Source organism: Plectropomus leopardus, chromosome 13 (genome assembly GCF_026936395.1).
Source record: "Plectropomus leopardus strain MGB_pleo_1.0 chromosome 13, ASM2693639v1, whole genome shotgun sequence".
NCBI classification, from domain to species: domain Eukaryota; kingdom Metazoa; phylum Chordata; class Actinopteri; order Perciformes; family Serranidae; genus Plectropomus; species Plectropomus leopardus.
This window is the reverse complement of record NC_142188.1, coordinates 25,379,940-25,405,153: the sequence shown is the minus strand read 5'-3', so window position 1 is coordinate 25,405,153 and position 25,214 is coordinate 25,379,940. Positions and strand designations below refer to the sequence as shown.

Sequence of the window (25,214 nt, the reverse complement as noted above, 5' to 3'; positions counted from 1 at the left end):
TTAAATGCATTACATATTCTATTTTATTTTTTTCAATATATGTTTGCTGGTTGAGGCTAAATAGTTTGCATGTGTTTTCTCTAAAAACGCATGCTCATGTAGAAACAACAAAATAAACTCCACAGAGTTGATCAGCGGTTTGGAAAACAATAACCTAGGGAAAAAGTACATTTGAATATCTTATTGACATTATGATACCTAAAATTAAAAGTCAAAGTAGTATCTAAGTGAAAAGGAAGCCAAATAACTTAACATGTGTTTTTCTTGCAGGTTGGTATATCAACAGAATAAATGAGGGCATTAAGTAATAAATTGGTACTCGCAGCTCTGACTAGAGCGGTGCCTTAGCTGAGGAAGTAAACACCCACACTCAAAAAGGCAGCTTTCCTTGGTCTCATTTCATTACACAAAAACAACTGCCTTCTCTCTATCAGCATTGAGCCCTGGAGCAAAAAAGAAAGTGGTGAAAAAGAAGAGAGAGGGAGCGTGTAAAATAAAGATTTAGAACTTGGAGGATTTATAAGGCTTCTTCAAATACAGTAAATGTCCTGCTTGCTTTATTTTTCCCCAATAGTTTCTTCCTTAATTGCATCCTTTTTCTAAAAGCCTATTTTCCCCTTTCCCTCCGCTGTTTCCCTCGCTATTCCATAACTAAATTCCAGCTCCTCTTTCTTCTCTCTTTTTGTTTCACTTCTTCCTTCCACCCTCTGTGTTTCAGCCGCTTAAATGAAGAGGGAGAATTCCCTTTCTTACAATACTTAACAGAGAGAGAAAGAGGCCTTAAAATAAAATAGATGCACTGAAAAATAAGACACGGGACAAAGCAGGCCAAGCCGTGAAGGGGGGGGACAGGGAGAGAGAGAGCAGGAGGAGAATATAAAAGAGGAGGGTCAAGAAAGAGAAAGGGAGGGAGAAGAGAGGGAGCTAGAGCGAGGTGCTAGAAGGTCACCCGCTTGCTGCCAGGTTCCTGGGTTCCCATCCCCTCTCCACAAAAGCGCCCGGCAGGCCTGAATTGGGGGAGGGGGGTCAAGAGAGGCGAGGGGCCCATTCACAAAAAGCCCTGAGCCCCCCCCCCTTCACTTGAGGCCTTCACATCCCCACCTCCACCCCCATGGCAGCAGCTTGAGTCCGTCATTATCCCCTCTTCAGCCATCTGACACTCCAGCACAAGCCAATTATCAAGCCCTCTGCTCCTGCACAGCTTCCCTCATACTGATGTGCATATACGCACACACCAAGACACAAAGGGCCCATAATAGCACATACCACAAGGTGCTTACTGCAGCCTCACATGCATGCGGAAACATTTCATTACCAAACAGGACAAGAACAGTATCAATTGGCCACATGTAAAATTCAAAGCGAACCACTAGGGATGGTGGGCACACAGAAGCTCAGAGCAAAAGTCACCAGAAATCACACACAATATTTATGCACTGTATATATTCAAAAAACTAGGGATGTCCCAAGCCGAGTGTAGGAGTAATCCAGGCTTCATTTATTTAATGCCAGATACATTTCCATTGGCTTGTTTGTTCACTCTGGCAAAGTAATGCTCCATTGGGATCCCTTCAGAACTGGAACTGAACAAAGTTGTGAGCAAGTTAAAGGCATCAGAACTGAGTATCACACAACATAAACAAACAGCAGCCTGCAGTTTCAATAAATAACATATTTTACCAGTCAATGCAAGGTGGGAATTTGCACCATTCTAACGCATAAATGTTCGTTATGAAATCGCAAAATGGGGGGACAGAGTTGTTTCACCTTTTAACCAGCAGCGGAGGTACTAACAGCGCTGAATTAACGTCTGTGTAAAGGGACAGTTGGCACGTCGGGATCATGGATAGGACAGGTGTGATGTTTTGATGGCATGTTATGCGTGCGACCCACTGCATTACATTTACAAAGAAGCTAGCAGCAGGAAGCGGCTCACTCAAAGAGTCCGAAGAGCTGCTATAAATGTCTGCAAATTGGGCAAATAATGACATTCAGGCACAAGGACAAGATCAGCCACCATATAAAAGATACAGTAAATGATTGTTATTGCCATGTTATGCCATTGTTATTGTTTAGAGAGCACTGCAAATGAGTATGTTTAATGTCACACTAAAGGCAGATGCTGTTGTGTTAAATGTTGTGCCCCTTACGCCTCTTTTGATTCCATGATGCCAGCATGCTGTCTAAAATTATGCCCTTGAGCACCATGATGCTGCCAGTGTTTGGTTCTATGTAAAAATGCAAAGGCAGCGCAAAGAAGGGACTTCATGGTGGCCTTATAGCGCAATCTCTGTATAAAAAGAGCTAATTAGAGCATGTGGCATCAAGCAAGCCATGTGTGCAGAGCCTCTCGGTTTTAAAGAATGAAGTTTTACACCTGCTACATTCTACACACCTCATCTGCATGCAGCATTTGCAACTTTAACAGCACTCAAAGATGTAGCAGGATCAAGGACCAATGAAACTTTGTTTAAAAAACAACCAATAAATATACCTTACCTTACCTCTTTTCCTTAAAAATTATGCTCAACTATGGGAATCTATATCAAATATTATTTGAAAAATAACTGATGTAAAGTTCTAAAAAAAATCCAGATATTTTTACTTCTTTTAAAGTAAGGGTATTTTTGCCTATATAGGCATTCTGCCACTTTATTATGTACGAACAAATACACATGTATAAAAATTTAATTGGATGCAGGATCAGCAATTACTGAATATTTAAGGACTTGGATGAGGATCAGTGGCAACACAACATAATCAGGACATCCCCAAAAGAAAGTGATCCAGGTTGGACACCAGCTGTGTTTCCTACACACAGCGCCTCAGGCACCTCATTATGTGCCTCTTTACTTCTCCTCCTCCTCCTTCTGTCCTCAGGGCCCCCGTGGCAGGAGGAGCGCCACTCCTGCAAGACATTTCTCAACATCACCCTCTCCTGTTTCTACTACTGAATCGCACATATACACACATACCCATGCACAGAGGAGCAAAATAAAAACAATGCATCACTTGCTTTGTAGCTTTGTCACATACATTTTAACCTCAACAGTAACCGAAATCTGTTTTCTGACATGATGACGATGCAAATATGTCAAACAAATTAAGTTAAAAATTAAATTAAGAAAATTAAATTAAATTTTCCCCATCTTTCAATAACCTTTCTAGGACTTTTTCTCACTATAGGAAACAAAGCAAAGCTCTGCTACATACATTACATGTACATAATATTTTTTAATGCTGTTTTTTAGAGTGCACTTGTTCATGGAAAACAGCCACGATTCCTATCCAGTGGGACTTACTGTTGAGAAGAAACACCATCTAATGTAATGAATGTTTGTACAAGTTGTGTGGGGGTGTGTGCGTCCATGCATTCTGCACAGTAAGTTTTGGACAGAGTCAGCCAGGCCAAGCAGACTAGGGAGTGTCCAGACCTGATCAAAGGCCCCGGCTCTGGTGTCTGTAAACAAGCGGGAGGATTTTAGTCCCGCTGGCTCCCTTCTCTAAGGCCTCCTCCACACACCGAGCACTCTGTGTTACTCTTGGAGTCAGACTCTTAAAATAATAAGTGATGGGGAGCTGTGTGCTTATGATGACAAGGGTGTTCCCCTCTATATGAGCAGAGCCTGTCTGTCCAAACTGCCGGGCTGACTTAGTGTGCGATTACACACGTGAACGAGCGCTCACAACTCACGTACAAACACCTGCACACACCAACTTTGAAGCAGAGATCACCCACTTTTCCACATCTGTGCAGAAATATTTTAAAAAGCCTTTCTCACATTATTGGGTTACATTTTACAGGAAACGCCAGATATGCGCGCCTGTAGCGTGTGTGTGTGTTCTCCTGTTTCATCTTGGCAGAGAGAACTGTCGTCAACTGAACCGCAAACAGAGCACTGCCTCGGCCAATCAAGTGTGAAGAAAGAGGTACTTTTCCCTACCTACAGTATTATGGCACTTATAGTATACAGTTCTAAGGAAAGATAAAAATTTGGGAGGAGACAAAAAGATCAAGAGTCAGGGTGAGAGCAGGTTAAGAGGAGGCCAAATATGCGGGAATGGGATGGGAGGAATAATAAAAGTGTGAACAAAGGAGGGAATGGTCACCACTTAGAAGTATCAAATAATTGCTATTCATTTTCAGAAGGTGTAATTACTGTAAATAATCTGGATATTGCTGAAGCTGCCATGGTAACATATCAAATGCCATAACTGCAAATAGATTTCCCTAAATCCTATACACTGGACCTTAAAATAATCATAATCCATGTTTTATTTAGCCTATGTATGCACTAAGACTGAAGCACTTTACTTCAGTTAATACCTTTCTTGATATGTGTGTGTCTATGTTTTGAAATGCACTTCATATTAACCCTTTTCTCTTGATTTGACTCTGATGCTTTGTTCAGGTACAGCTTTATTTGCTATGGGTATTCTGCGTTGAGATAATGCAGACATATTAATACATGTCTATATCTGTTTCCCAAGGTCTGATAACGTAAGAGTTAATACATTTTTTCTGAAACCTCCATTTCTCCTCAATCCTACTGTAGCATTTTTTCCATGATGGCTCTTCCTTCTCACTTCCACATTAAACTGAGTTTTCAACCAAAACTGCTAACTGTAGTTAACAGCATTAGCATTGATGACGGAACATATTTCCTGTAAATGTAAGATATTGAAACAGAAAGAATGTAAATGGATCGTACAGGATTAAAATATAATGCATATATTTCATGTATTTTCGGGGGGGGAAACAAAATGTTTCTAAGGGCCACCTTTGGCTTGCAGGCCACACTATGCAACTAAACTGTTAGGGGTCCATGGTTTAAGAGAGATTGAGAACCAAGCTACAGAAAAAGGATGACCTAGTCCTAGACACCAACCTGAGAGCAGAGTAGGAGCCCAGAGACAGTGAGGCAAACTCTGGGTGGTAGTACAGGTACACAGACGACACACAAGTAGGAAGGATATCGATCACGCCCACTGCCACGATGCGTCCGTCCAGCCAGTACTGCTGGTGGAAGGAGCCGTAGCCCACCTCAGGCCCATCTGGAGAATGCTCCGCCTGGGGGAGAAAGCAAGAAAACAGTAAGAGAAGGTGGTCACTGGTGAAAACTACAATAATACTCTTGTGTGCCATATAGTTTGTACGTAAAACATATAAATCACAGTGGAATGAGAATGTGGTATTTAATAGGGCTGTTTTTATACTGTCTTTAACACACACACACACACACACACACACACTCACACACACACCCACACACACACACACACACACACACACACACACACACACACACACACACACACACACACACACACACACACACCTGTATGATGGTGTATCATAATCCAGGCTTTTCCCTGCCAGGCCTCACGCATTATGTGTGGGGGTGTACAGTAGCCTCACATTCAGCCTGCTAATGGCTCCCAAATGTGGAGCGAGAGCAGGAGCAGGGGTGGAGTTGGGGGGTTTGGGTGGAGGTGGAGGAGAGGGGGGGCGCTGGCCACAGAAACACTCCAGGAGAGGACTTTTTAATAAAAGACCCTGCGTGAGCAAAATCCATTTCACCAGGCGGTGGTGGAGTGTTGCCAAGCTTTCTCCTATATGTCTGTGTCTGCTCTCTCCATGTGGCATGAAAGAATGTGGGTGTTGGAGTAAACCCGCGTGCTTGAGTCTACCCCATTAATAAAACAGTTAAGTGTTTGACACACGTTGCGTTTCTCATAGGGATCCGCATGCTGGGTTTTTTCAATCAGGTCACTTTACTGCTTTTATCACAGCGACTTAAGACGAGAGGCTTGGGGTTAGGGTTAAAAGTCATAGTAAGCCGGGGTATTGGTTTTTGTGTGTGTGTCTTTCTTCTCTGCACCAGTAACAGGATCCTTCTCCTTCACCAGCATTCATCTGGACCCAGTTAAGTAGTGCAGACGCTGCTAGTTATCACAACACTGAGAGAGCTAGCTAGATAATCCAACGCGCCACTGGGTGCACACTCTGACCAAATTAAACCTGACCAAATAAAAACAAGTCACACACACTCCCTGCAGCCGTGACCCCACAGGGCCGAACATCACCAATGGAGTGACTGTGTGCCACATTCCTCCTTACCACCGTGTAAAGTTTTCTTAAGTAGAGCAGGTAGTAAAAATAAAATTATATCCCCCTTTCCCCAAACTCAGGCCCCTCGAACAGTCAGGTCTGATTACCTGTCTGCCACAATATACACCAGAGTCCATTTACTTTTGTGTGAGTGGGTAGTTGTGTGGGAAGGGATGATTAAATTGTCTAAATGCTGCCCCACATCAGAGGACACGTGATATACGATATAACATAAAGATGATGTGGGTTTAGGCAAAAAAAAAGGAGGGAAGAATAACGAAAAAAAAGCAGTTATTTGGAGGGCAGCTGGGGGTGTTGAAGTGTGACAGGCACCACATCTGGAGCAAGCACTGCACACTCTGTGTGTGTGTGTGTGTGTGTGTGTGTGAGAATGAGTGTGCGTGTGTGTGTGCGTGTGTGTGTGTGTGTGTGTGTGTGTGTGTGTGTGTGAGAATGAGTGTGCGTGTGTGTGTGCGTGTGCCTGAGGTTGGGGGAACTGTCCGTCTGTGAAAGCAGGCAGCCTGTTATTTCTTGGCACTGGTTCCCCCAGAAACACTGGAGGCTTTGTCAGAGGCCCCTCTGTGTCATTTAGAAGTTGTAAGTAAAAGGAAAAGAGCGAGAGGTGATCGGCGCATGTAAGAGAGGCAGAGTTTTTGCTTACCCCACCTCATGCATATGCGCTTCAGCAATGCCTTTGCAATAGGAGTAACATCTGTCTGAGTTTGCGTATTTGTTTCTAAGTTCATGCCATGTCCAAGGCCGTTCTTGTCTGACTGACCTGTGCGTCACCTCAGACGACAGCGTAATGGTTGTGTCCTTGCCACTGTGACAACAATCTAAACATTCTCTGGAACACTTCAACCACCCCAGAGCTTCCCCTGCAGCCCCAAATCGCTCTCATATGGCCTAAATACAATGCCGTGTGAGCAGAGTGAGCAGTGTGCTTGTCTTAAGAAAGTGGGGAGGTGGTGTACTGTGTGTTTTTTTTCACAATTCTTTAAAGTTGTTGGCATTTGTTAAAGAGGCATGTCACTGCTGGAAATCATGTTTCATAAAACGAGGCTGTCTGTGCAGTAGAAATATCAAATACTTCAGAAATTGGTGCTACATGGCCAGAGAAAACAAAGAAAAAACGCTGTGGGATTCGATTTTGCTCAAGAGGTTTTACCCTTCAACTACCAGACTGCATTGCACTGCACAAGACAAATAAATGACGCTGCTGCTGAGGGAGGTGAAGTGCGAAAACAATATGGTAGCTGACTGGTAACAAAATAACTCATATTACAGTTAAACATGAGGATGCATGATGATATATATATATATATATATATATATATATATATATATATATATATATATATATATATATATATATATATATATATATATATATATATATATATGTATCCTCATCATTTAATTGACAAAGTACTTTTCTTATTTTGCAAAATGAATTAATATTATTTATACTGAAAAGCATTATATCTCATGTCTCTATGTGCTGGTGGGCCATCATGATAAGAGTATCCATAATATGATATGATTTCCACCACAGAAGAGACTTGATGATCACTAAAATTAGGTAGGGAAAAAAAGTGGATGTATCGATATCGAAAATGAGTTGTTATATATCTGCATAATGGATACTGGCACAAAATCCATTATGTGCATCCCTAGTTAAACAGTAAACTTTTTTGTTGCCACTGTCCAAACTTTTTGGAATGTATATTAACAAAAAACAAAAAGGTTTATCAGATCTAACATCAAATATCTTGTCTTTGTACGAAATTTAATTTAGGCTAAAAGCATTTGCAAAGCATTGCATTATGTTTTTATTTATGTTTTACTGTATCCAACTTTTTCAGAACTTTTTATCTGTTTGCAGTGGCAAAAGAAGTACAAAAATGAGGAAGTTCAGCCTCTAGTTTAAGACACGGCCAGAGAAAATGTATGATTATGTATTTTCGCCTCATCCAGCAGATTGCAAATGAACACTGAGATATGGACACAGCCAAGATGACAGGGATTTTTAACACAGCTAATTCACACATTGTTATGATACAAAGCTCATTGAAAACCAGCGAAGTATCTCTTTAAGTTGCTTCTTCTAGCAAATCCCACCCAATATATATAATATAAGCCTGATATGGCTCTGATGATGTTCTGATGTAGGAGAGAAGAAAACACTATATTAAAAAAATAACAGTTCAGAGCTAAGGGCTAAGTTGCATCTAAATATAATAAGATATGTTGCTGAATGATATCGTGCTTGTTTAAGTTTGTATAATCATTTCATCATAAAGGGTACAACATTTGAATGACAATATCTCCAAACACTAAACAGAAATTACTTTAGTAGGTATAATTTTTAATGTGTGAAATGAAAATGTCCTTCATTGCCACTGCTGATATATTCCTGTTATATCTTTCATAAACATTTTAAAAAACATTACTGTATGTGGCTGAAAAGTCAGTGGACCCAAAAGTCTGCTAAATTCTGCATTTCATTCAACATTCATTTCTATGTTTTCTGTGCAACACATTGATCGAAAGTCCCAATTTGGACAACGAGGGTGGCGTTCCATTCAATGTGATGAAACTCCACAAAGCGACTGATCAAAGCAGTTGTTTGGAAAACTGTTTTCCAATAACAGAATGGACAAAAGCTTGGCTTGTGCTGAGAGGATGTGGCAGATATTAGCTGAAGAACAGATTTAGGAAATAGCTTTGAGTTTATTCCATCTCCTCGCAACAATATAGTAGGGATTAGCATGGTTGTACTTAACAATTCCTTGTTTGTTATTTAGGGGTTTTTCCCCCTGATATTAATTTTCATTAAATGTGTTATTTATTATATGTATTTGTACTTTTCTTTACTTTTATGTATTTCTGTAAGTATGTATGTATGTATTTTAATATTTATTTGTTTATTTGCCCTTTTTACGCAGTCAATAAATATATCATTTTGAAGAAATGTTAAAACCTGTGGTTTCTTATTTACATTGTACTGGGCATGTTTATTATTGTTGATTGCTGTGGATAAATAGCATATTCTGTTAGTTGCATCATGTTTTTAACTGCTTCTGGGTGAAAATCAAATCTGTGGAGGATTACGACTTGTTTTTTTCAGCTCAAAGCTGTGCAAATCTGCAACACTGAGTTGTTGGACCTGCTGCAGCGATGACGCTGGTTAGATTTTTACACTGACCAACAACAGATGCTGAACTCACACATTTCAAAGTTTTTCTGTCTGTCTTTTACTCCCAAATGTGCATCTACAAACAAGTCCTACAAGCAGGCTGCAGATGTATCATAACTCACATGATTTGCACTATTGTGTTGTCAGTATGCAAACATATCTTTCTAATGCTATAAAAGGACAAAATGACATTTACTTTACTAATTAACTCATTTACAGAGCTGTTCTGTTGTTTTACATTAGAAACAGCTGGTCAGCTTCTCTGTTTTTGGCTTGCAGCTGAGGTGTGTATACAGTGGGACCTGTGTGTTCACTACTATGGTATGTCAGCTGGTGCATTCCCTGCTGATGTGTATCTCTGTTTCTTTACATAATGAAAATTCTCATTCTCATCCTGTCGGAGCAAGAAAGAGAGAGCAAATCCATGAAGGACAGTCAGAAAGTTTGAGAACTATGGCCATAAAAACTTAGTTACAAACTGGCCAACACCCCTGTTAATGAGTATTTGCCCCTTGGTTAGACACATTTGGAGGCTGTAAAGAAAAATAAATAGAAACAGAACGAGTGCATGAACCCCATACAGCTCATAAAACCTTGAGTTTCCCCAGCACATGCCACTTAGACCTAACCGAGGTCAAGTGCAGGGACAGACACCTGCATGACTGCTGCTCATCGTGCTTGCAGGTACTGATGTGCCACTGTTTATTAGACTGCGCAATGTGTTTACACGCCTGTTTCTGTGCGCAAATGTATTAAAACATGCAGAGGAATCAGGGACAGCTGATGTTAATTACCTCAGAGTTTCAGCATGGATCCTCTGCAATTTTGCCGAAATGGAACGCAGCAGCAAACAAACAAGTCGGACAACCTGGATCCTAATTAGCTGCAGTTGGATCTGTAAGTACGCTGTTTGCATACATTTGTATAAATGCAGGCTTACATGTGAGCTGATGAACCACACAGTATGCAGGTCCATGTGGTGAGTGTCTGTGTGTGTATTTTAATAGCGCTCTGATTGGAGACAGATGGAGGCCGACACGCAGAGGTAGCGCAGAAAGCCACGCATAATCACTCTGAAATGGAGAGCATTTGGAGAGAGACAGCAGAAGACAGGGAGGGAGATCAGACAAAGAAATTAAAAGAAAAAAGGAACAAGTAGGGCGAGAGCAGGCCAAACGAATGGAGACGGCCCTCTGAAGCAGTCTGAGAGGAGGGGACAGTGAAGGCAAGAAGATATGCGAGGCACTGTGTGTATGTGTGCAGAGCTGTGTAATTCAGTGTGCCTGGCCGCCAGCCTTGACGAGGTGATAAAAGCTTGTTTCCTATAAACACTAATGATGTTCATTAGTGAGGACCTGAGGGGGCCCGCGGGGGCAACACAGGGTGACTGTGTTTGTGTGTCTCTGTGTCAGTCAGTTTGTGTGTGCTCTTGGCCTACAATCCCATTAAAGCAGGTGTTATAAGTACCCATCCTGGGACTAATTGCTGGTGTAATTGTCCTGACCCAACAGGTCCACTGGTGTTTCTAAACGCTGCAGCTCACCGGGCCTGCTAAGTGTTCAGCAATGCCTGACTGCACCGACGACTCACTCAGTGACCACAGAGAATACACCAGTGAATCCAGATACCATCAATATCCTGCATATTATAATCATCTAAAGATGTAATAAGCTAATTGATTACCAGCAAGAGTGTTGTATCAATTAATGCAACAGAAGCTAATATCAAACTTTCTCTGGTGCATAAATAAGAACTCTTTATTGCTAACTGGGCCCATAACCATCTATTAGTTCTAGTGAGAGAGGAAGTATTCAGTTTCTTTAGTAGAAATACTAATACCACACTTTGAAAATACTACTATAAAAATATACACAGGTAAAATTCCTGAAAATGTTACATAAGTTAAATTAAGTCAGTATAATCAGGGAAAAGTACTTAAAGTATTAAAAGTAAAATAATCCAATGCAGAGAAATAATGAAAACATGAAAAACTGAAAGTTATTTTGAAAAAACACCCCCAAACCTCACAATTATTAAAAAATAAAATAGGAAATAAAACACACCCTGGATTTAAAAAAAATATATACCCAAATAACTTAAAATCATTACTATCTTTTAATAAAAAAAACACCCAAAAAGTTCAACATTATAAGAATATAGAATAGAAAACATAAAACACCCTAAAATTTAAAAAACTGAAGAAAACACACCCAAACCTCAAAATTCTTAAAAAGAAATCAAAAATGATTGGAAGTTAATTTTCTGATATTCAGCTAACTGAATAATCAAATACTCCTTCAGCTGAAATTGTATAAATTGTTTGGTAGGTTTTATCTATAACAAACTATCCTATTTTATTAACTCTTTACTAACCCTAAATAGTAAAGTATTCTCCCTTTGCACAAGAAAGTGAGGAGCAGTCTCATTCTGTGAAGGCCACAGGAAAGGACCAGTCTGAAGACCTTGTGTTGAATACAGTCGCAATCTGGACACCACATTTCACTGTTTTGCTCCCTCGACACCCCCTTTCACTTAGACGGAGCTAAATTAAAACCCTGTCGATATGAAACAAAACTCCCTTCCTGAATCCCTTAACCCCCCCCCCAAATCCAGCTGGAGGGCTCTTGAAAAGACAGAGCAAAGGTGCTTGGGTAAGTATGTGCTGGACGAGAGGAACTTGTGTTCATTTACACCCTTTTGAGTGTGTTTGATGAAGAACTAAATAGTGAAACGGCAGACATTTCTCAAATCATTATCATCTACATGACAGTAATTTCACCAGGAGGACCTTTTCTTGCTTGTTAAATCATTACAGGTAACACATATGGATGAAAAGCGACATTTAAAAAGGGGTTTCATTAAACTGTCAACAGGCCAAAGGAAATACATACCTCTAGTGGTGAATCACAGAGAAATCTCCGGAACTGTGAAAGGAGGCAGAGGGGGGGAAACAGAGAGAAAAACAGTTAGATCTCTGGGTCGCCAACACTTCTGAAAAGGCATAAATGAAAACCATACACGTCTCCACTGCTGTCCTATGTAGTTTATCTCTCCCTGTTTTCTCCTCACTCAGGTGTCACATATCGAATGCAGCCCCCCTCCTTCACAAAGGGGCATAAAAGGAAGATTGTATTTACACAAATGAAAACATTTAGCCTATCAACTGAAGCTCACAGTCCAGGGAGGACATAGTGACAGCTAAAATAACGTTGCCGTCAAAATAGCCTGCCTCTGAACATGCTTTTAAATGTGCATGAGATATCAATTACTGGGGGACTTCATGTCTGTGGAAACATTAAAATCTTTCTTCCATTCTCTCTACTATTTCCTGTGCTCCTTCTTTTTTAGCACCAGGGTTGAGAGCAGCGTGTTTACAGACAAGCCGACCTGCAGGACTGGAAGACAAACGTAGCACGCTTCCATGTTCAGGGCCAAAACCCCCATCTATAATGAGAACCAGCGTGGCCACAGAGGAGCGGTGATGGACAGCTTTTGGTTTGCTCAGTCTATCTCAGCCTCATGTGCCACACCACAGTTTTACGTTCATATTTCACAAGGAAATGCTACAATCCAGCTGTTTCTTTCATTTGCAGATATGTTCAATGTTGGTTCCACTGTCTGGGGAGCAGGACAGGAGTCCAGAATAGCACCAGAGTCATAAACATACACTAGAGACGTTCCAGACAGGACAAAATATACAAAAAGGGGATGAATTATGTAAAACAGCTCATAAAATATGAGGCTACATTATGAAACTCCTTGAAACGTGGAACGACATCACTTTTCCTGTGCTGCTTTCAGATGTCTTTCAGAAGTATTTAAACCTTTAAACCCTGAGCAAATGAGTTTGATTTCTTCCCAAAATGTGCAAAACAAGGCAATGAGCAATTTGTTGGACTGAGCAAAGGTCCAACAAATTGCAAGAAATTAGTAGATTTAGAAAATTAATTTTAAAAAATTAGGGAAAAACTATATTTATAATGATCATAATTATATATTTAAAAGTTTGTTACAAGATTATCGATTTTTATGCACTTTTCAAGATCATTTCCTTGGGTTTTTTTTGTTTTTTTTTTTACAAATTTCAGGTAATATTCTTGTATTTTTTACTAATTTCTTGCTAAGATTTTGGTTATTTCTTCTTTCTTGCTCATTGCCTTCTTTACATTTTTTTGAAAGAAATCAAGCCAAAGGGGTTACCAAAGCGTTACCCAATGGCTGCTGTTAATTTTTTTTTTATATTTTTTTAAAATAGTTTTCCCTCAATAAAACACTGACTCTACACTTACTAGCTTATACATCTTCCTCTTCCACCTCTGCACTCTCTATCCTGAGTCCCTATAGTCCCTGTACAAATGCACTCATTACACACAGTAGCCCAACATTTCCTATACATAGATTTTTTCATCTTAATTCATTGTAGAGCTGCTTGCAGCACATTAGCTCTGCCCTCCTTGGCTCAGTCCCCCTCAGTTTATCAGATCACAGCTCAGACAAGAATTATCTAACTAGCATACCCACCCGTTGTCCCTACGCCTCACTTCCAGCTGCTATAGACTACTTCGCATGATTAAAGTGGGCAGCAGCTATGTAGACAGACCATCAGTGCAAACACCGGTCACAGCGGGCTGGGTCTAACCTCTGTAAAGGCAGCAACAGAAAGTTTGCAGATCTGTCAGACAGTCAGAGTGGTCTGCTGGCTGATTTCAGGTTTCTGTGGCTGCTGACTGAAGATATGCCCATTCTTCTCCCGAAAAATAAGTCTGTAGCGGTGAGCAGTGAGGGAGAGGACATAACTGTGACTCGAGGCTCTAGCAAGCTACATAACCATGAAGTTGAATAAGTCGTAGAAGGCTAACAATTAGCAAAACTGTCTGTCCATATCTGAAAGACACTGACGCGTTTTACTTTGTTTGTTTGTTCATAGTCAGACTCTCTTTTAGAATCTTTTTTTTTTTTTTTTCAAGAATCTGTTTCCCTTTTTTATAGTTGTTTTGCAGTGTAAGCAGTCATTGACAATGCTGGAATTGCAACTCTCTCTGCAGGATTCTCCAAAACCACAGCAAATAAAAGGTGCAGAAGTCTAGCTTTCTCTCAGACCACTTGAATTACAATATGCTCAAAGGTTATTGTACGATTTTTGCCCAATGATGCCAAAATAAAACTGGCTACCCCATCTTTAATAATAATAATTCAATAATTAAATAATAGTAATTATAATAAATAATAATAATAAGCCAAGTCTTTCTACAGAGTCTCTGTCAATAAACGGATAAATCCAAGTTATCATGTACATACAGCAGCTCTGTATAGCCAAGTAGGGGGAGAAATATACATCTTTCCCTCTTATTAAAATCATTAAACTGTACAACAACCACACCAACATCTTCTGTCTGTGTGTCTGTGACACAGCAGTTAAACTAGTAATAGCAACAACTGCTGAAGGCATGGTTCACTGGGTGGGACAGTCCTGGCTTAGGCGCAAATAAAAATTCGGCCAGTAGTCTGAACTCATCCAAAAGAGCGTGTGTTTCTCCGTTTGTCTGCCAGAGCTGATGTGTGCACTGATGACACTAACATAGTGTTCTCCAAAACGGGGGATGTTTTGGCAGAGAAGTGTTGCACAATGATGCACTGTCATCTGTCATTTATATTTTTCCTTTGCCTAAAGCAAACAGTTCTCACTACCTTTCAACACCGCCCACTAGAGCAGCAAAATGACTGAATCCACAAAATATTAGTTAAGTTTCCAGTCAGAAAAATACGGGAATTTATAGAATATGAGGCGCTAGCAAGAGGACAGCTAATGTACAGAACTCCAAAACAAAAGAACTAATAAAAAACAGTGCACGCAGTTCTTGCTGAGAAGTTTTATCAAAGGCTAAAAAAGTCTGAAAAATCATACCCCTCAGATGCAGAACAATATGTCAATAAAATGTTATTTTGACTTTACATTTTCCTACATGTATCCCAGGTAAAATATCTAGCAGTGGTAAAATAATTGCAACTCACTGCATAGAATTACACACTTACACATACTTTTTTAATTTAACTTAGATGAAATTCTAGACACCTGCTAAACAGAAGTATTTTGTTCACATTCTATGCTTTCCATTAACAACTGTAGTAAAGCTGATAATGATCTTTTGTCATGCTAAAAAATACTTATCAAGTTACCCACCTGTGTAACCATGCCAGTAAAGTGTAATTTTCCTCTCTTAATTTTGCAATGACTACTGCTCTGCCAGTTAACAAATTACCAATAGCAAAGCCTCCCAATGTGTAATATTGCCGGAGGGCACAAATGAAACTTTAGTTAAAACCTCAGAAAGAAAAAAAAAAACTTAACAGTTTACCAACAGAACAGCTGCACTAATTAGATGACATCATTTATAGAGGCCATGCTACGACACTGGCCGCTGTGTGTGTGCGGGACTGTGAATCTCCAATTGACCTTGAAGCAAAGTGCCGGATTAATCTGATTTAGATGAGTAAGTGTGAACTTTTACGCATTAGAGCTGTTAATGTATGCAAATGCATACTTGGATGTAGCTCCGAGCTTCCTAAGTCCCTCCTGCTCTGCTTTCACCACGCAGTCATCAGGGGGCTGATGGGTAATCATACAAAGAGGAAAAAGCACAGCAGCTTTCCATTGCTGTGTTACCCCTGCTTGGCTGGGTGAGGCAGCTCTCCTGGAGCCTGGCAGGGTCGACCCTGCTTTAGCCACTGACAAACAGACCACACGTCCCTGCCAGGCTGACACAGACGCACAAACAAACAAACAGACAAAACTCATTAACACGCACAGGCTCTGCAGGAGGTAGACAGTCTAATGTGTAGGTCCAGTCACTCAGGTGTGAAGACAGAAAGAGGATAGACATGTGAATCAATCTCAGCGTCCACTCTCTCTCTCCATAGTTCTAATACAACGATGCACATGCCTGTAAACAGAGCTCTGTCCAAAGTGCCTTCTGGAACGTTTTCATCTGCAACACATGGAGTCCATCACTTCCTCTCTAACTCTCCCTTTCCTTATAGTAAACACTCATCTGTATACGATTAGAAGGGCAAGCAGCCGTCTCAAACACACACACAGACCAGAGCTGTCGTGTCTTCACTCACACACATACAGCACATATAAACACACGCATCTGCTTAAGCCTAATTGCTACTTAGACCTCTCGTCATTGTGCTTTACTCGCTCAAAATGCTGTACTTATTTTAGCGACAAGGTGCCTGTATTCGCTCTCTCACATACAATAAAAAACACCCATTTCTGTCTCTCTTCAAACATTTGCAGACTAGATTGTTTATTTCATCGTGCAACAGAGGATCTGTGGGAACCTAGCTGCACTGCACAGATCAATAGGTAAATAGAAACCGAACACTGAGCTCTGGTATAAGAGGAATGCTGCTTATAGAAGGTTTTATTGAATCTCTCATTATTGTGTATAACTGTTGCAAAAAGCTTTAAGCTAATGCAAGCCAAAAGTTATTTTCCTCATTCATTTCTCATTTTTACTGACAAATTTTATTGCCATTTCGCAGCTTTTTCCATATACTTTTTTCATGTGTCTTGGTTAAAGTCCTGGCCATCAAGAAGAGTAAATACAGATTTAACAGGATTTGTTTTCCTGAAAATGAATGCCACATGTGCAGGAACTCAGAGTCACGGCTCAGCAAAACAGTTAAGACCAGTAAGTGTGAGTAAGAGTGTGCGCGTGAGCATGTGTGTGTGTGCACGTGTGTCTAAATGATTGCAAGTTTGTGCTTCAACTCTGTCAGGAAACCATGATTGGATGTGGAAGGAATAACGTCTGGCTCCCTTCCAGTCATGGTATGACAGGAAATGCATACATCCATAAACAAACAAAGCAGTTCCCCTCTAGGACATCCTACTGTCTAATGGTAGTACTATTTTGGCAGGGTAATTGAACTTGCATGCACACACAAACACACACAATCTCTCCTATCGCCTGGCTCTGAGCCCGCCTGACGTTATTCAACATTCTGTCCCAAGGTAATACTTTAATGGATTAATAAATACCTCTACAAATACTACATGACCCAACTTCTTCGGTAGCAGCAGCAGACATAAAATGGCATGGCACCAAACTGTGCCATCACCACATCAACAATGTGTTTCTCATTTCTTTATGAATTTCACGGCACGACAGGGGGGCTCTGAGCTTCTGGGAAGAGAACGGGCAGGTTAACCAGGAGCTCGACAGGCAAGGAAATAAAATTAGCAGTATTTAGTAGCTCAGGAGTGATTGTCACAGCAGTAAGTCCAACTAAGGGTAATACAATAATGTCAAATGTGTTTGTGTGGAAACAGTTAGGAATGATTATGTACGTACACTGCAGTGGGACAAGATAAACCAAGGAGAGGACTGTATGGCTTCTCCAGTATTGGTATGAAAGAAATACTTGTTTTGTCATTCACCCCATGTTACACTGAATTTACAAATAAAACTTTTTTTTTCCACATACCTTCACAGTGAATGAAGAATCCAAAAAACAGGAAAATTCTTGATAATAAATGGGTCTGAGTTTAAAAACAGCAAAACTTTACCAAAACATCCGTTAAATATGCTTTCACACAACTTGTGCAATATAATCCAAGTCTCACTTATCCAGTCGTATGCTTATTAAGCCCACACAGAAAACCATTTCTGATGGGGAAATAAATGGAAAAGTGAAATTTATCTACGCTCTTTTCAAGCCAAACAAGACATAAAAACAGCAATTTTATCTGTCTGAACACCGGAGCTGATGATCTACTGCTGCATCAATCAGTACTATTCTTTGCTTACACACAGACACAAAAAAACTACCAATTGAGGAAGCAGTAGACCAGCAGCTCCCATGATCAGCGAGGTAAAATTACTGTATTTGCCAATGGAGTCTGACTTTCAAGAGAGCATTAGGCTTCACTTTCCAGTCACTTTCCAGTTGGAGTGGGCTATCTGTTTGAAGAAGCACCGTGCACTCAAAGAGGGAGAGTTCATAAATGGATGTTTTCATTCAGTTTTGCTGTTGTTACACTTAGTCGCTGTGACTTCAATTAATCAAAGATTTTCTCACCATTTTTGTATTCTCTGTTCACTGTAGAGTCAAATGAGAAAAACAAAGTGCTCTCAACCTAACACAAGGTGAGCAACTAATATTCAAATGGTCATTCGCGAAGGGGAGTATTTCTTTAATGACACAATAGAAGAGGTCTGTCTTGACTGCTGTCCCCCTTTAGAATATCTCCATGAACAGAGAACCCATGAATTGCACATTATTACATTATGATCTTAATGAAACCCTGTCAAAATTAATATGTAGTGTTGACACAGTCTAAAGTCCAGTCATTTCTCTGTACCATTCCCTACAGTAGCAATGTCAAGGTGAATTACAATGAATGGGCTTTAAGAGTAATTAACCTCACCTAATTCACTCTGTGCTTTTACACTACACTGTTACTGTAGTCAGTATCCAACCTGGAAAGTCCATCAATAAAAAAAAAGAACTTTCTGGCAACCCAACGGACAGCAGAGTTGTTTGCGTAGCTCCACACCTTTCCATTTTTTATTTCTTTCAAAGTTATTCCTCTAGTTCTTGAACCCATCCGATCCCAGTACAGTTATAAACCGGAGCTGAAGCTGAAGCACACACAAACACACGCAAACACACACAAACACGCGTTCCCTTTAACAGCACTAGTGTTATGGCACTAGGAAAGAATCTGCCACAGTCTGCCCAATCTGACAGCTTTTATTATTTATTAATTACCTTACTTTTACAAGCTGGAGAATTCAGTAATTTACTGAGGCCTGCTGGCAGGAGGGTGGAGGAGGAGGAGGAGGTTGTTTTTCCAGCCCTGAGGGACAAAAGGCCCTCTCAGGTTAGTGAGAGTGTCCAGCAGTTCTGCATCCTGACTAGACTTAAGTTTCTTCTCTTTTATTCATATAAAAGTGGAGAAATGGAGGTGTGTGTGTATATATTTTATGACATCATTTACAGTGCATCATAACTCATTTTTTAAACTTTATGAATCTATACTTTGTAGTGCTTCTGTTTCCCTTTCCCATTAATTCCTGGACAATTCTTCTCACTCACAGTCATAAACAAGTGAATTTTTTCTCTCTTTCTTTTGTAGAGCTTAAAGCTTAAAATCCCAACTAACATACTGAAAAATCAAACATGCAGAAAAAAACTGTTTTATAATTGTAATTATTTATCGAGGAAAAAAACCAGCTACAATTCTCTCAGTAGTGTGTGCACAGCTCATGTGATGGACAGTGGATAACTGCTGCGTCGACAAAAAAAAAAAATCATTTTCGAAATGGGCCGTAAATTAGTTTTTAATTTCATTATCAATGAATCTGTCTTTTATCTGTCAAAGGCCAAAATGACGTCTGAAAAGTGCTTGTTTCTAACAGCCAAAAACACTGAGAACTTAAAAAAGAAAGAAGCAAGAATTAAGAAGCTGGAACAAGCATGTGCAGCGGTTCCCTACAGTAGGTGCAGAATAATAATCATGCAGTACCTCGCTCTCACTACATTCGCTGGGGTCATCACCGTGAATGGCCATCTGGTAGCGGGCGTACAGCGCCACCGACTGCTCATAGGACGCTGTGAATTGAGGGTCCTCAAAGTTGACTGGCACTAGCCTCACCTTCAAGCACAGGGTGTGGGGGGGGGATAAGGTGGAGGGAGGTTTTATATGGACTGACAATGAGTAAAAATATGGTGAACAGTTAGAGTTGGGAAAAAAAGAAGAGGAAGAGGGGGTGCTTTGGAGGAACTGACCATTGCAGAATTCAACCATAAAAGTTTCAGACAATGTTATACAAGTGTTATGGCATCTTAGGGTTCACATCAGTCTCCTAGTCCTCGAGGCAAGCTGGTAACACAGCCGGTCTGTTTTGAGTTTGTAACTTGATTTTGTGATTTTTTCGCTCTTGTGCACAAATTTTAAAAAGCACTGGGATTCTAGGAGACTGAAAGTGTGTTTTAAAAATAATAAAATGGACTTGAGGATGAGGCTAGTGCACCGCCCGGCTTTCACCACCGATCGCACGGAGAGGATTGGTAATTTAACATTCAACACCGCGTCAGCACATGTAAGGCCCGAAGCAGCAGAAAAATCCAAAATTGTGTCTGAATGAATCATCTTAGATCGACAAACACAGACTCTTCCAACACTACAGACTCCCCTCAAGAAGGTAAACAAGGTTGAACAGACTGCACGCACAAAGACAATTAAAATCTCATGAACACTGCTTAATCCTGAACTTAAAAGTGAAGACACAGGAACTTTCGTGAGAGTGAAGTTATGGGGGGGGGGGCACAGACGAGGTAAATGTGTGAAGGTCGAGAGGGTTCAGCTGACAAACTGCCCCCCCGAAACTGAAACAGCTCAAGACTAACGACCGGGCTGGCCGACCGAGGGCCAACTCAGACACCTGGAGAAACACTGCTCTCAACCATGGCGTATGGAAACATTTTCCCCTCCATTTCCTCTGTCTTTGACTCTCACTCTTATACACATACACTTGCCTTAACACTAACAAGTTAATTCACTTTTTTTCATTTATACAGACATTTTGGTTTCCCCCCACCCCAATGCTTCAACTGTCTTTCTGTTTGATGTTGCGAACTTTCAGAGCAAATCATTTATAAACTGCAATCTATGTTCAGTCTCATACAGTTTGAGGATATCTACAGTACAGTCCAGACTTGTTTACATTAGTATTTAAACCTTTAAAATGACTCCAGACATGTAAATAACAGCCATTACAAACTTAAAGTACAAACTTGAAAGTATGTACTGTTACTAAATTATCATCTAATGATGATTATAATATCTCTACAAAAACAACAATCTGTGTTGCGTTTGTTTCAAATATGACAGAGGTGGGACCAAGTCATTGTTTTGCAAGTGCCAAGCAAGTCTCAAGTCTTTGCAATGTCCCAGGTCAAGACCGACAAGTCTCGGGTAAAGTGTCAAGTTTTAAAGTTTTGAGTCCTAATCAAGTCATAATGCGCTCATCACCTCATGTAATGTAGGTATAATATATCAAATGTACTTAAAAAAATAAAATAAAATTTGTATTTAGTTGTTTAAACAAGTTATTTTGTTACAAAGCTAATATTAGCTAGTATTAGCCCACTAACAATGTTAATATTAGCCTCATCTTACAGTTTATTATTCAACTTCAAATGTGGAACAAAATTGGAAGCCGTTGCATCTCCATCAGTTATTTTTAACCCGCAGGTTTTGAGTACAGAAATTCATTTTTGGACTCCAGTAACATAACGTTGGTTCTTCATGGTTCTCTCCTGAAACTAATGAATAACATTTAAGTTCAGTTTCAGGAAATAAACTTTTAACATACTTTTTAAAACTTTTAGTATTTTCAAGCCACAAGGCTCAAGTCATGAGTGATAAGTGAGGTCACAAATCACTGTTGATTCAGTCCAAGTCAAGTTGCAAGTTTTTTTTTTATTTTGACAAGTTAATCAAGTCATCAAATATTTGACTAAGTCTGACTCAAGTGAATGTCATGAAAATCATGTGACTCAAGTCCACACCTCTGATATTTGAAGAACATCCAGCTCTTAGTATAAGGGTACTGTTGAAGCAATGATGCATGTAAGTCCATTCTATGATATGAAAATACAAAAGGGCCATGACAACATATTCATTAGAGATTAGAGCAAGACAAAACCAATTTGATGCCTCTGGTATCCAAACGTGTAGACCCTCTCCCTCCCTCCCTCGCTACCCCTCAGCAGGTCGACCTATGCCCCCCACCCTCTGACCTGGCTCTCGGAGGGTTTGTCAGGAGGGTCCTTGTGAATGGCCATCTGGTAGAGTTTGTACACCTGGTAGGAGGCGTCGAAAGAGGCTTTGAACTGCGGGCTAGGGGGATTGGAGCGCACTAGCCTCACCTTCAAAAAGAATATGTGCAGACAAAGGTTAATATCAAAATGGAAAAGAGTACTGAGAGTAACATAAGTGGTGATTCAAATCCTTAAAGAGGACGATATTGTCACAAATCAAAGAGAGCTGAAGTTGTGAAAAGAGTGTAAAGGGAGACAGACATGACACACCCTCTTCTGGCTGGGTGACTCACCTATGAAGATTTAAAGCCATTTTACAGATAAAATGTGAAGAAAAAAAATCAGTTTGAATGGTTTTTTTTGTTTTTTTTTCAGTAAATGGTCTTCTTTTCACCAATAGCAGATGTGGCTTGATGGGAAAACAAGAATGATACAAAGAGGGTGTATTATGCCCATCTCCATCATTACAGAAACAGCTGGCATTACTGAAAATAACAACGAATGTAACAAGCATTTGCTTTAATAGCTCACAAATCCATATAGAGATCCTCAAAAAGAAGAAGTAATCATTGGCCTATTTACTTTCTATATACTCCTAATATTGTGTTTATGAGGCCCTTCCCAGTGCTTCACCATGTCATCTGAGACTGAAGTATTCTCAATCTTGATCATACCAAACAGAAATTAGAGTGTGCAGAGAAGTTTCAGATTAAGGTAAACTAATCACCTGTTTTATTTCTTTTGCCGATCTTTAATATATCAATTACTGTTCTTTAAATGAATTATTATTCCTAAATTTGTGTCCAGAAGATCTGGACCAATAAATGGGCAACGTAAGCTTATTGCAGATGATCGCATCAGTGTATGCGGGTCGATAAGTAACCAAAAATGCCTTCAGAGAAATGCAAAAGTACTTTTGGTGTCATTTAGAAACAAGGTCACTGTTACATAGTTGGCCCAACTGAGAGCACTGGCAACTGTGAAATGTCCCAGTCTGTTTGTCTCTTGGTTGCACTGTTGGTTTGTGTAAAAAAAAACCAAAAGAAATACTATTGGCTGATATATTATCAATATAAGTATCAGCCTCAGAATCCCATTAGCGATTGGGCTACAATATTTAGTGTATACTTTTAAAAATTACGATGAGCAGGACACACACTGACACGTCCATGTCCTTGTAAGAAAGCTTGCAAAAGTTTTTAAATGCATGAATCCATACATGCACATGAAAGATGCATTCTTTATAAGAACATTTTTACAGTGCTGTAAATCATACTTAACAGGGAGAATCACGAAAAGCCTGTGATAGAAATACTTGTGGAAAGGAAAATTCTCTGAGTGTTGCTAATGTCACACAAACGAAAACAACAATTCACTGTCTTCATCCTCTGGCCCCATTTAATTAACCGTCTCTTCGTTTGGAAGCTTTTATTGGCCACAGAGGCTGTGCCATATGAATCCCCGGGACGGACCGGATCGAGGAATTGAATCTAGTGTTTGTTTGAGTTGGACCTAAGTGGGGTTCTCTCATATGACAACTTGGCATCTACATCGTTTAGTCAAACACGGACGTTGGGCCTCTTACATAAAAGGACAGTGCTAGTTCGGCCCTTTTCATTTCGCTCTAAGTAAGAGATATATTTTGATAGGCTGGACTGCTTTTGGTGAAACAACACTGCAGCAGATAGTGGACGACATGGAAATGAATTTTTAGCAATTCTCATAACAAGACTTGAAATTTGACACCTGACCGCTTTATGAACGTTCAAATGAAGTCACATAATAACAGTGGCTTTTGTTTAACTTTAACTCAAATGAAACATCATGGTTTACCAAAAGTTTTAATGAAAGATGCGACGATATGAACCTGTTATGCAAGACCTTACCGAACACCATTATTAAGAAATATAATAGAGGAGACAACTGATTGCAGGACCATTGCATGTTAGCAATTGGAGATTTAGAGGAAAATGCTGAGAAAATATGAGTAAAGTGTGGAGACAGCAGAGAGGACTCTTGAGGGGAATAGTGGGTGAACAGTTCCATACTTTCCCAAGGTGCCTGAGGGGCTCTGAATCATGTTCTCACACTGACCCCTGGTGGTGGTTACTGAAACCACAGCTGCATTTCAGGCCACGGCTGAGCTAACAAACCTTAGTCCTGTACATATGGTACATCTGTACTTGTTTTCCCTGTCACAGTGAATAATTCCATTGCTATACATTTAAATTACTTAAAATAATAAGAAGTTACTGCAAGGACAGGCACCCAGCTGCTCAGCTGATAGAGCGGGCACCCCATGTACAGAGGCTATGTCCTCGCCACAGTGGCCACAGGATCAATTCCAGCCCCGGCCCTTTGCTGCATGTCATTCCCTCTCTCTCCCCCTTTCAAACTTAAAGCTGTCCTATCTAATAAAGGCAAAAAGCCCAACAAATAATCTTAAGATTCTGCAAGGCCACAGATGCCAGAATCTGCAACAATCAGGGCAAAAAAAGAGACATCTCAGCTGAGTAGTAATCAAAGGTAAACCTATGACAATAATTCCTCTATATATTGTTCATAAATGTCCCTATGCTACAGAGTGTTCTCACCGGACAAGTAGCGTGATATCTTATAAGATGTGCTTTCGGTGAAATGGAGCTTTCAATACATTTGTATGCTCTAGAGCTGTGTTTCTGAACTAGTGGGTTGTGGTTCAGAAGTGGGTCACTGGTCCACTCTGAATGGACAGCAAATATGAACATGTCAAGTTATATAAAAACACACTTTAGTCTGATGTAGTGAATAGTGAATTTCTGGCTTAGAGCTTTTAATTTGAAGTGCTGCTTATGTTTATTCTTGCAATATGTTTTATTTCTTAGTGTTCTAAGCCAACGTGTTGTTTACATCTTGTGAAATAAAATTGGAAATGTGGTATTTTATCCAGAGTGTAGATCTTGAACTAATCACTAAGGAGAAATTGGGAACCTGTAACTGGACCATTTGGGAACCACTCCTCTAGAGTAAACATCTTTCCTCTGGAACTGGCATGGAAACCTCTTAAAGCTTGTAGCTCAGTCAACA

At 40.1% G+C, this 25,214-nt stretch overlaps 1 protein-coding gene across 3 annotated transcripts in view; it reads right to left on the bottom strand.

Moving 5' to 3' along the window:
• ate1 (arginyltransferase 1) overlaps nt 1-25,214 on the bottom strand; it is a 66,357-nt gene that overhangs the window by 28,444 nt on the left and 12,699 nt on the right. Inside the window, exons 7-10 of one of the 3 annotated variants that reach the window (XM_088086338.1) lie at nt 22,128-22,256; nt 19,849-19,977; nt 12,203-12,235; nt 4,890-5,071 (exon numbers count right to left, since the gene is read on the bottom strand). In XM_088086338.1, the coding sequence (XP_087942464.1) occupies nt 4,890-5,071; nt 12,203-12,235; nt 19,849-19,977; nt 22,128-22,256 (473 nt within the window). The remainder of the gene's footprint in view (nt 1-4,889; nt 5,072-12,202; nt 12,236-19,848; nt 19,978-22,127; nt 22,257-25,214) is intronic. The other 2 variants (XM_088086337.1, XM_088086336.1) reach the window with 2 other exon arrangements.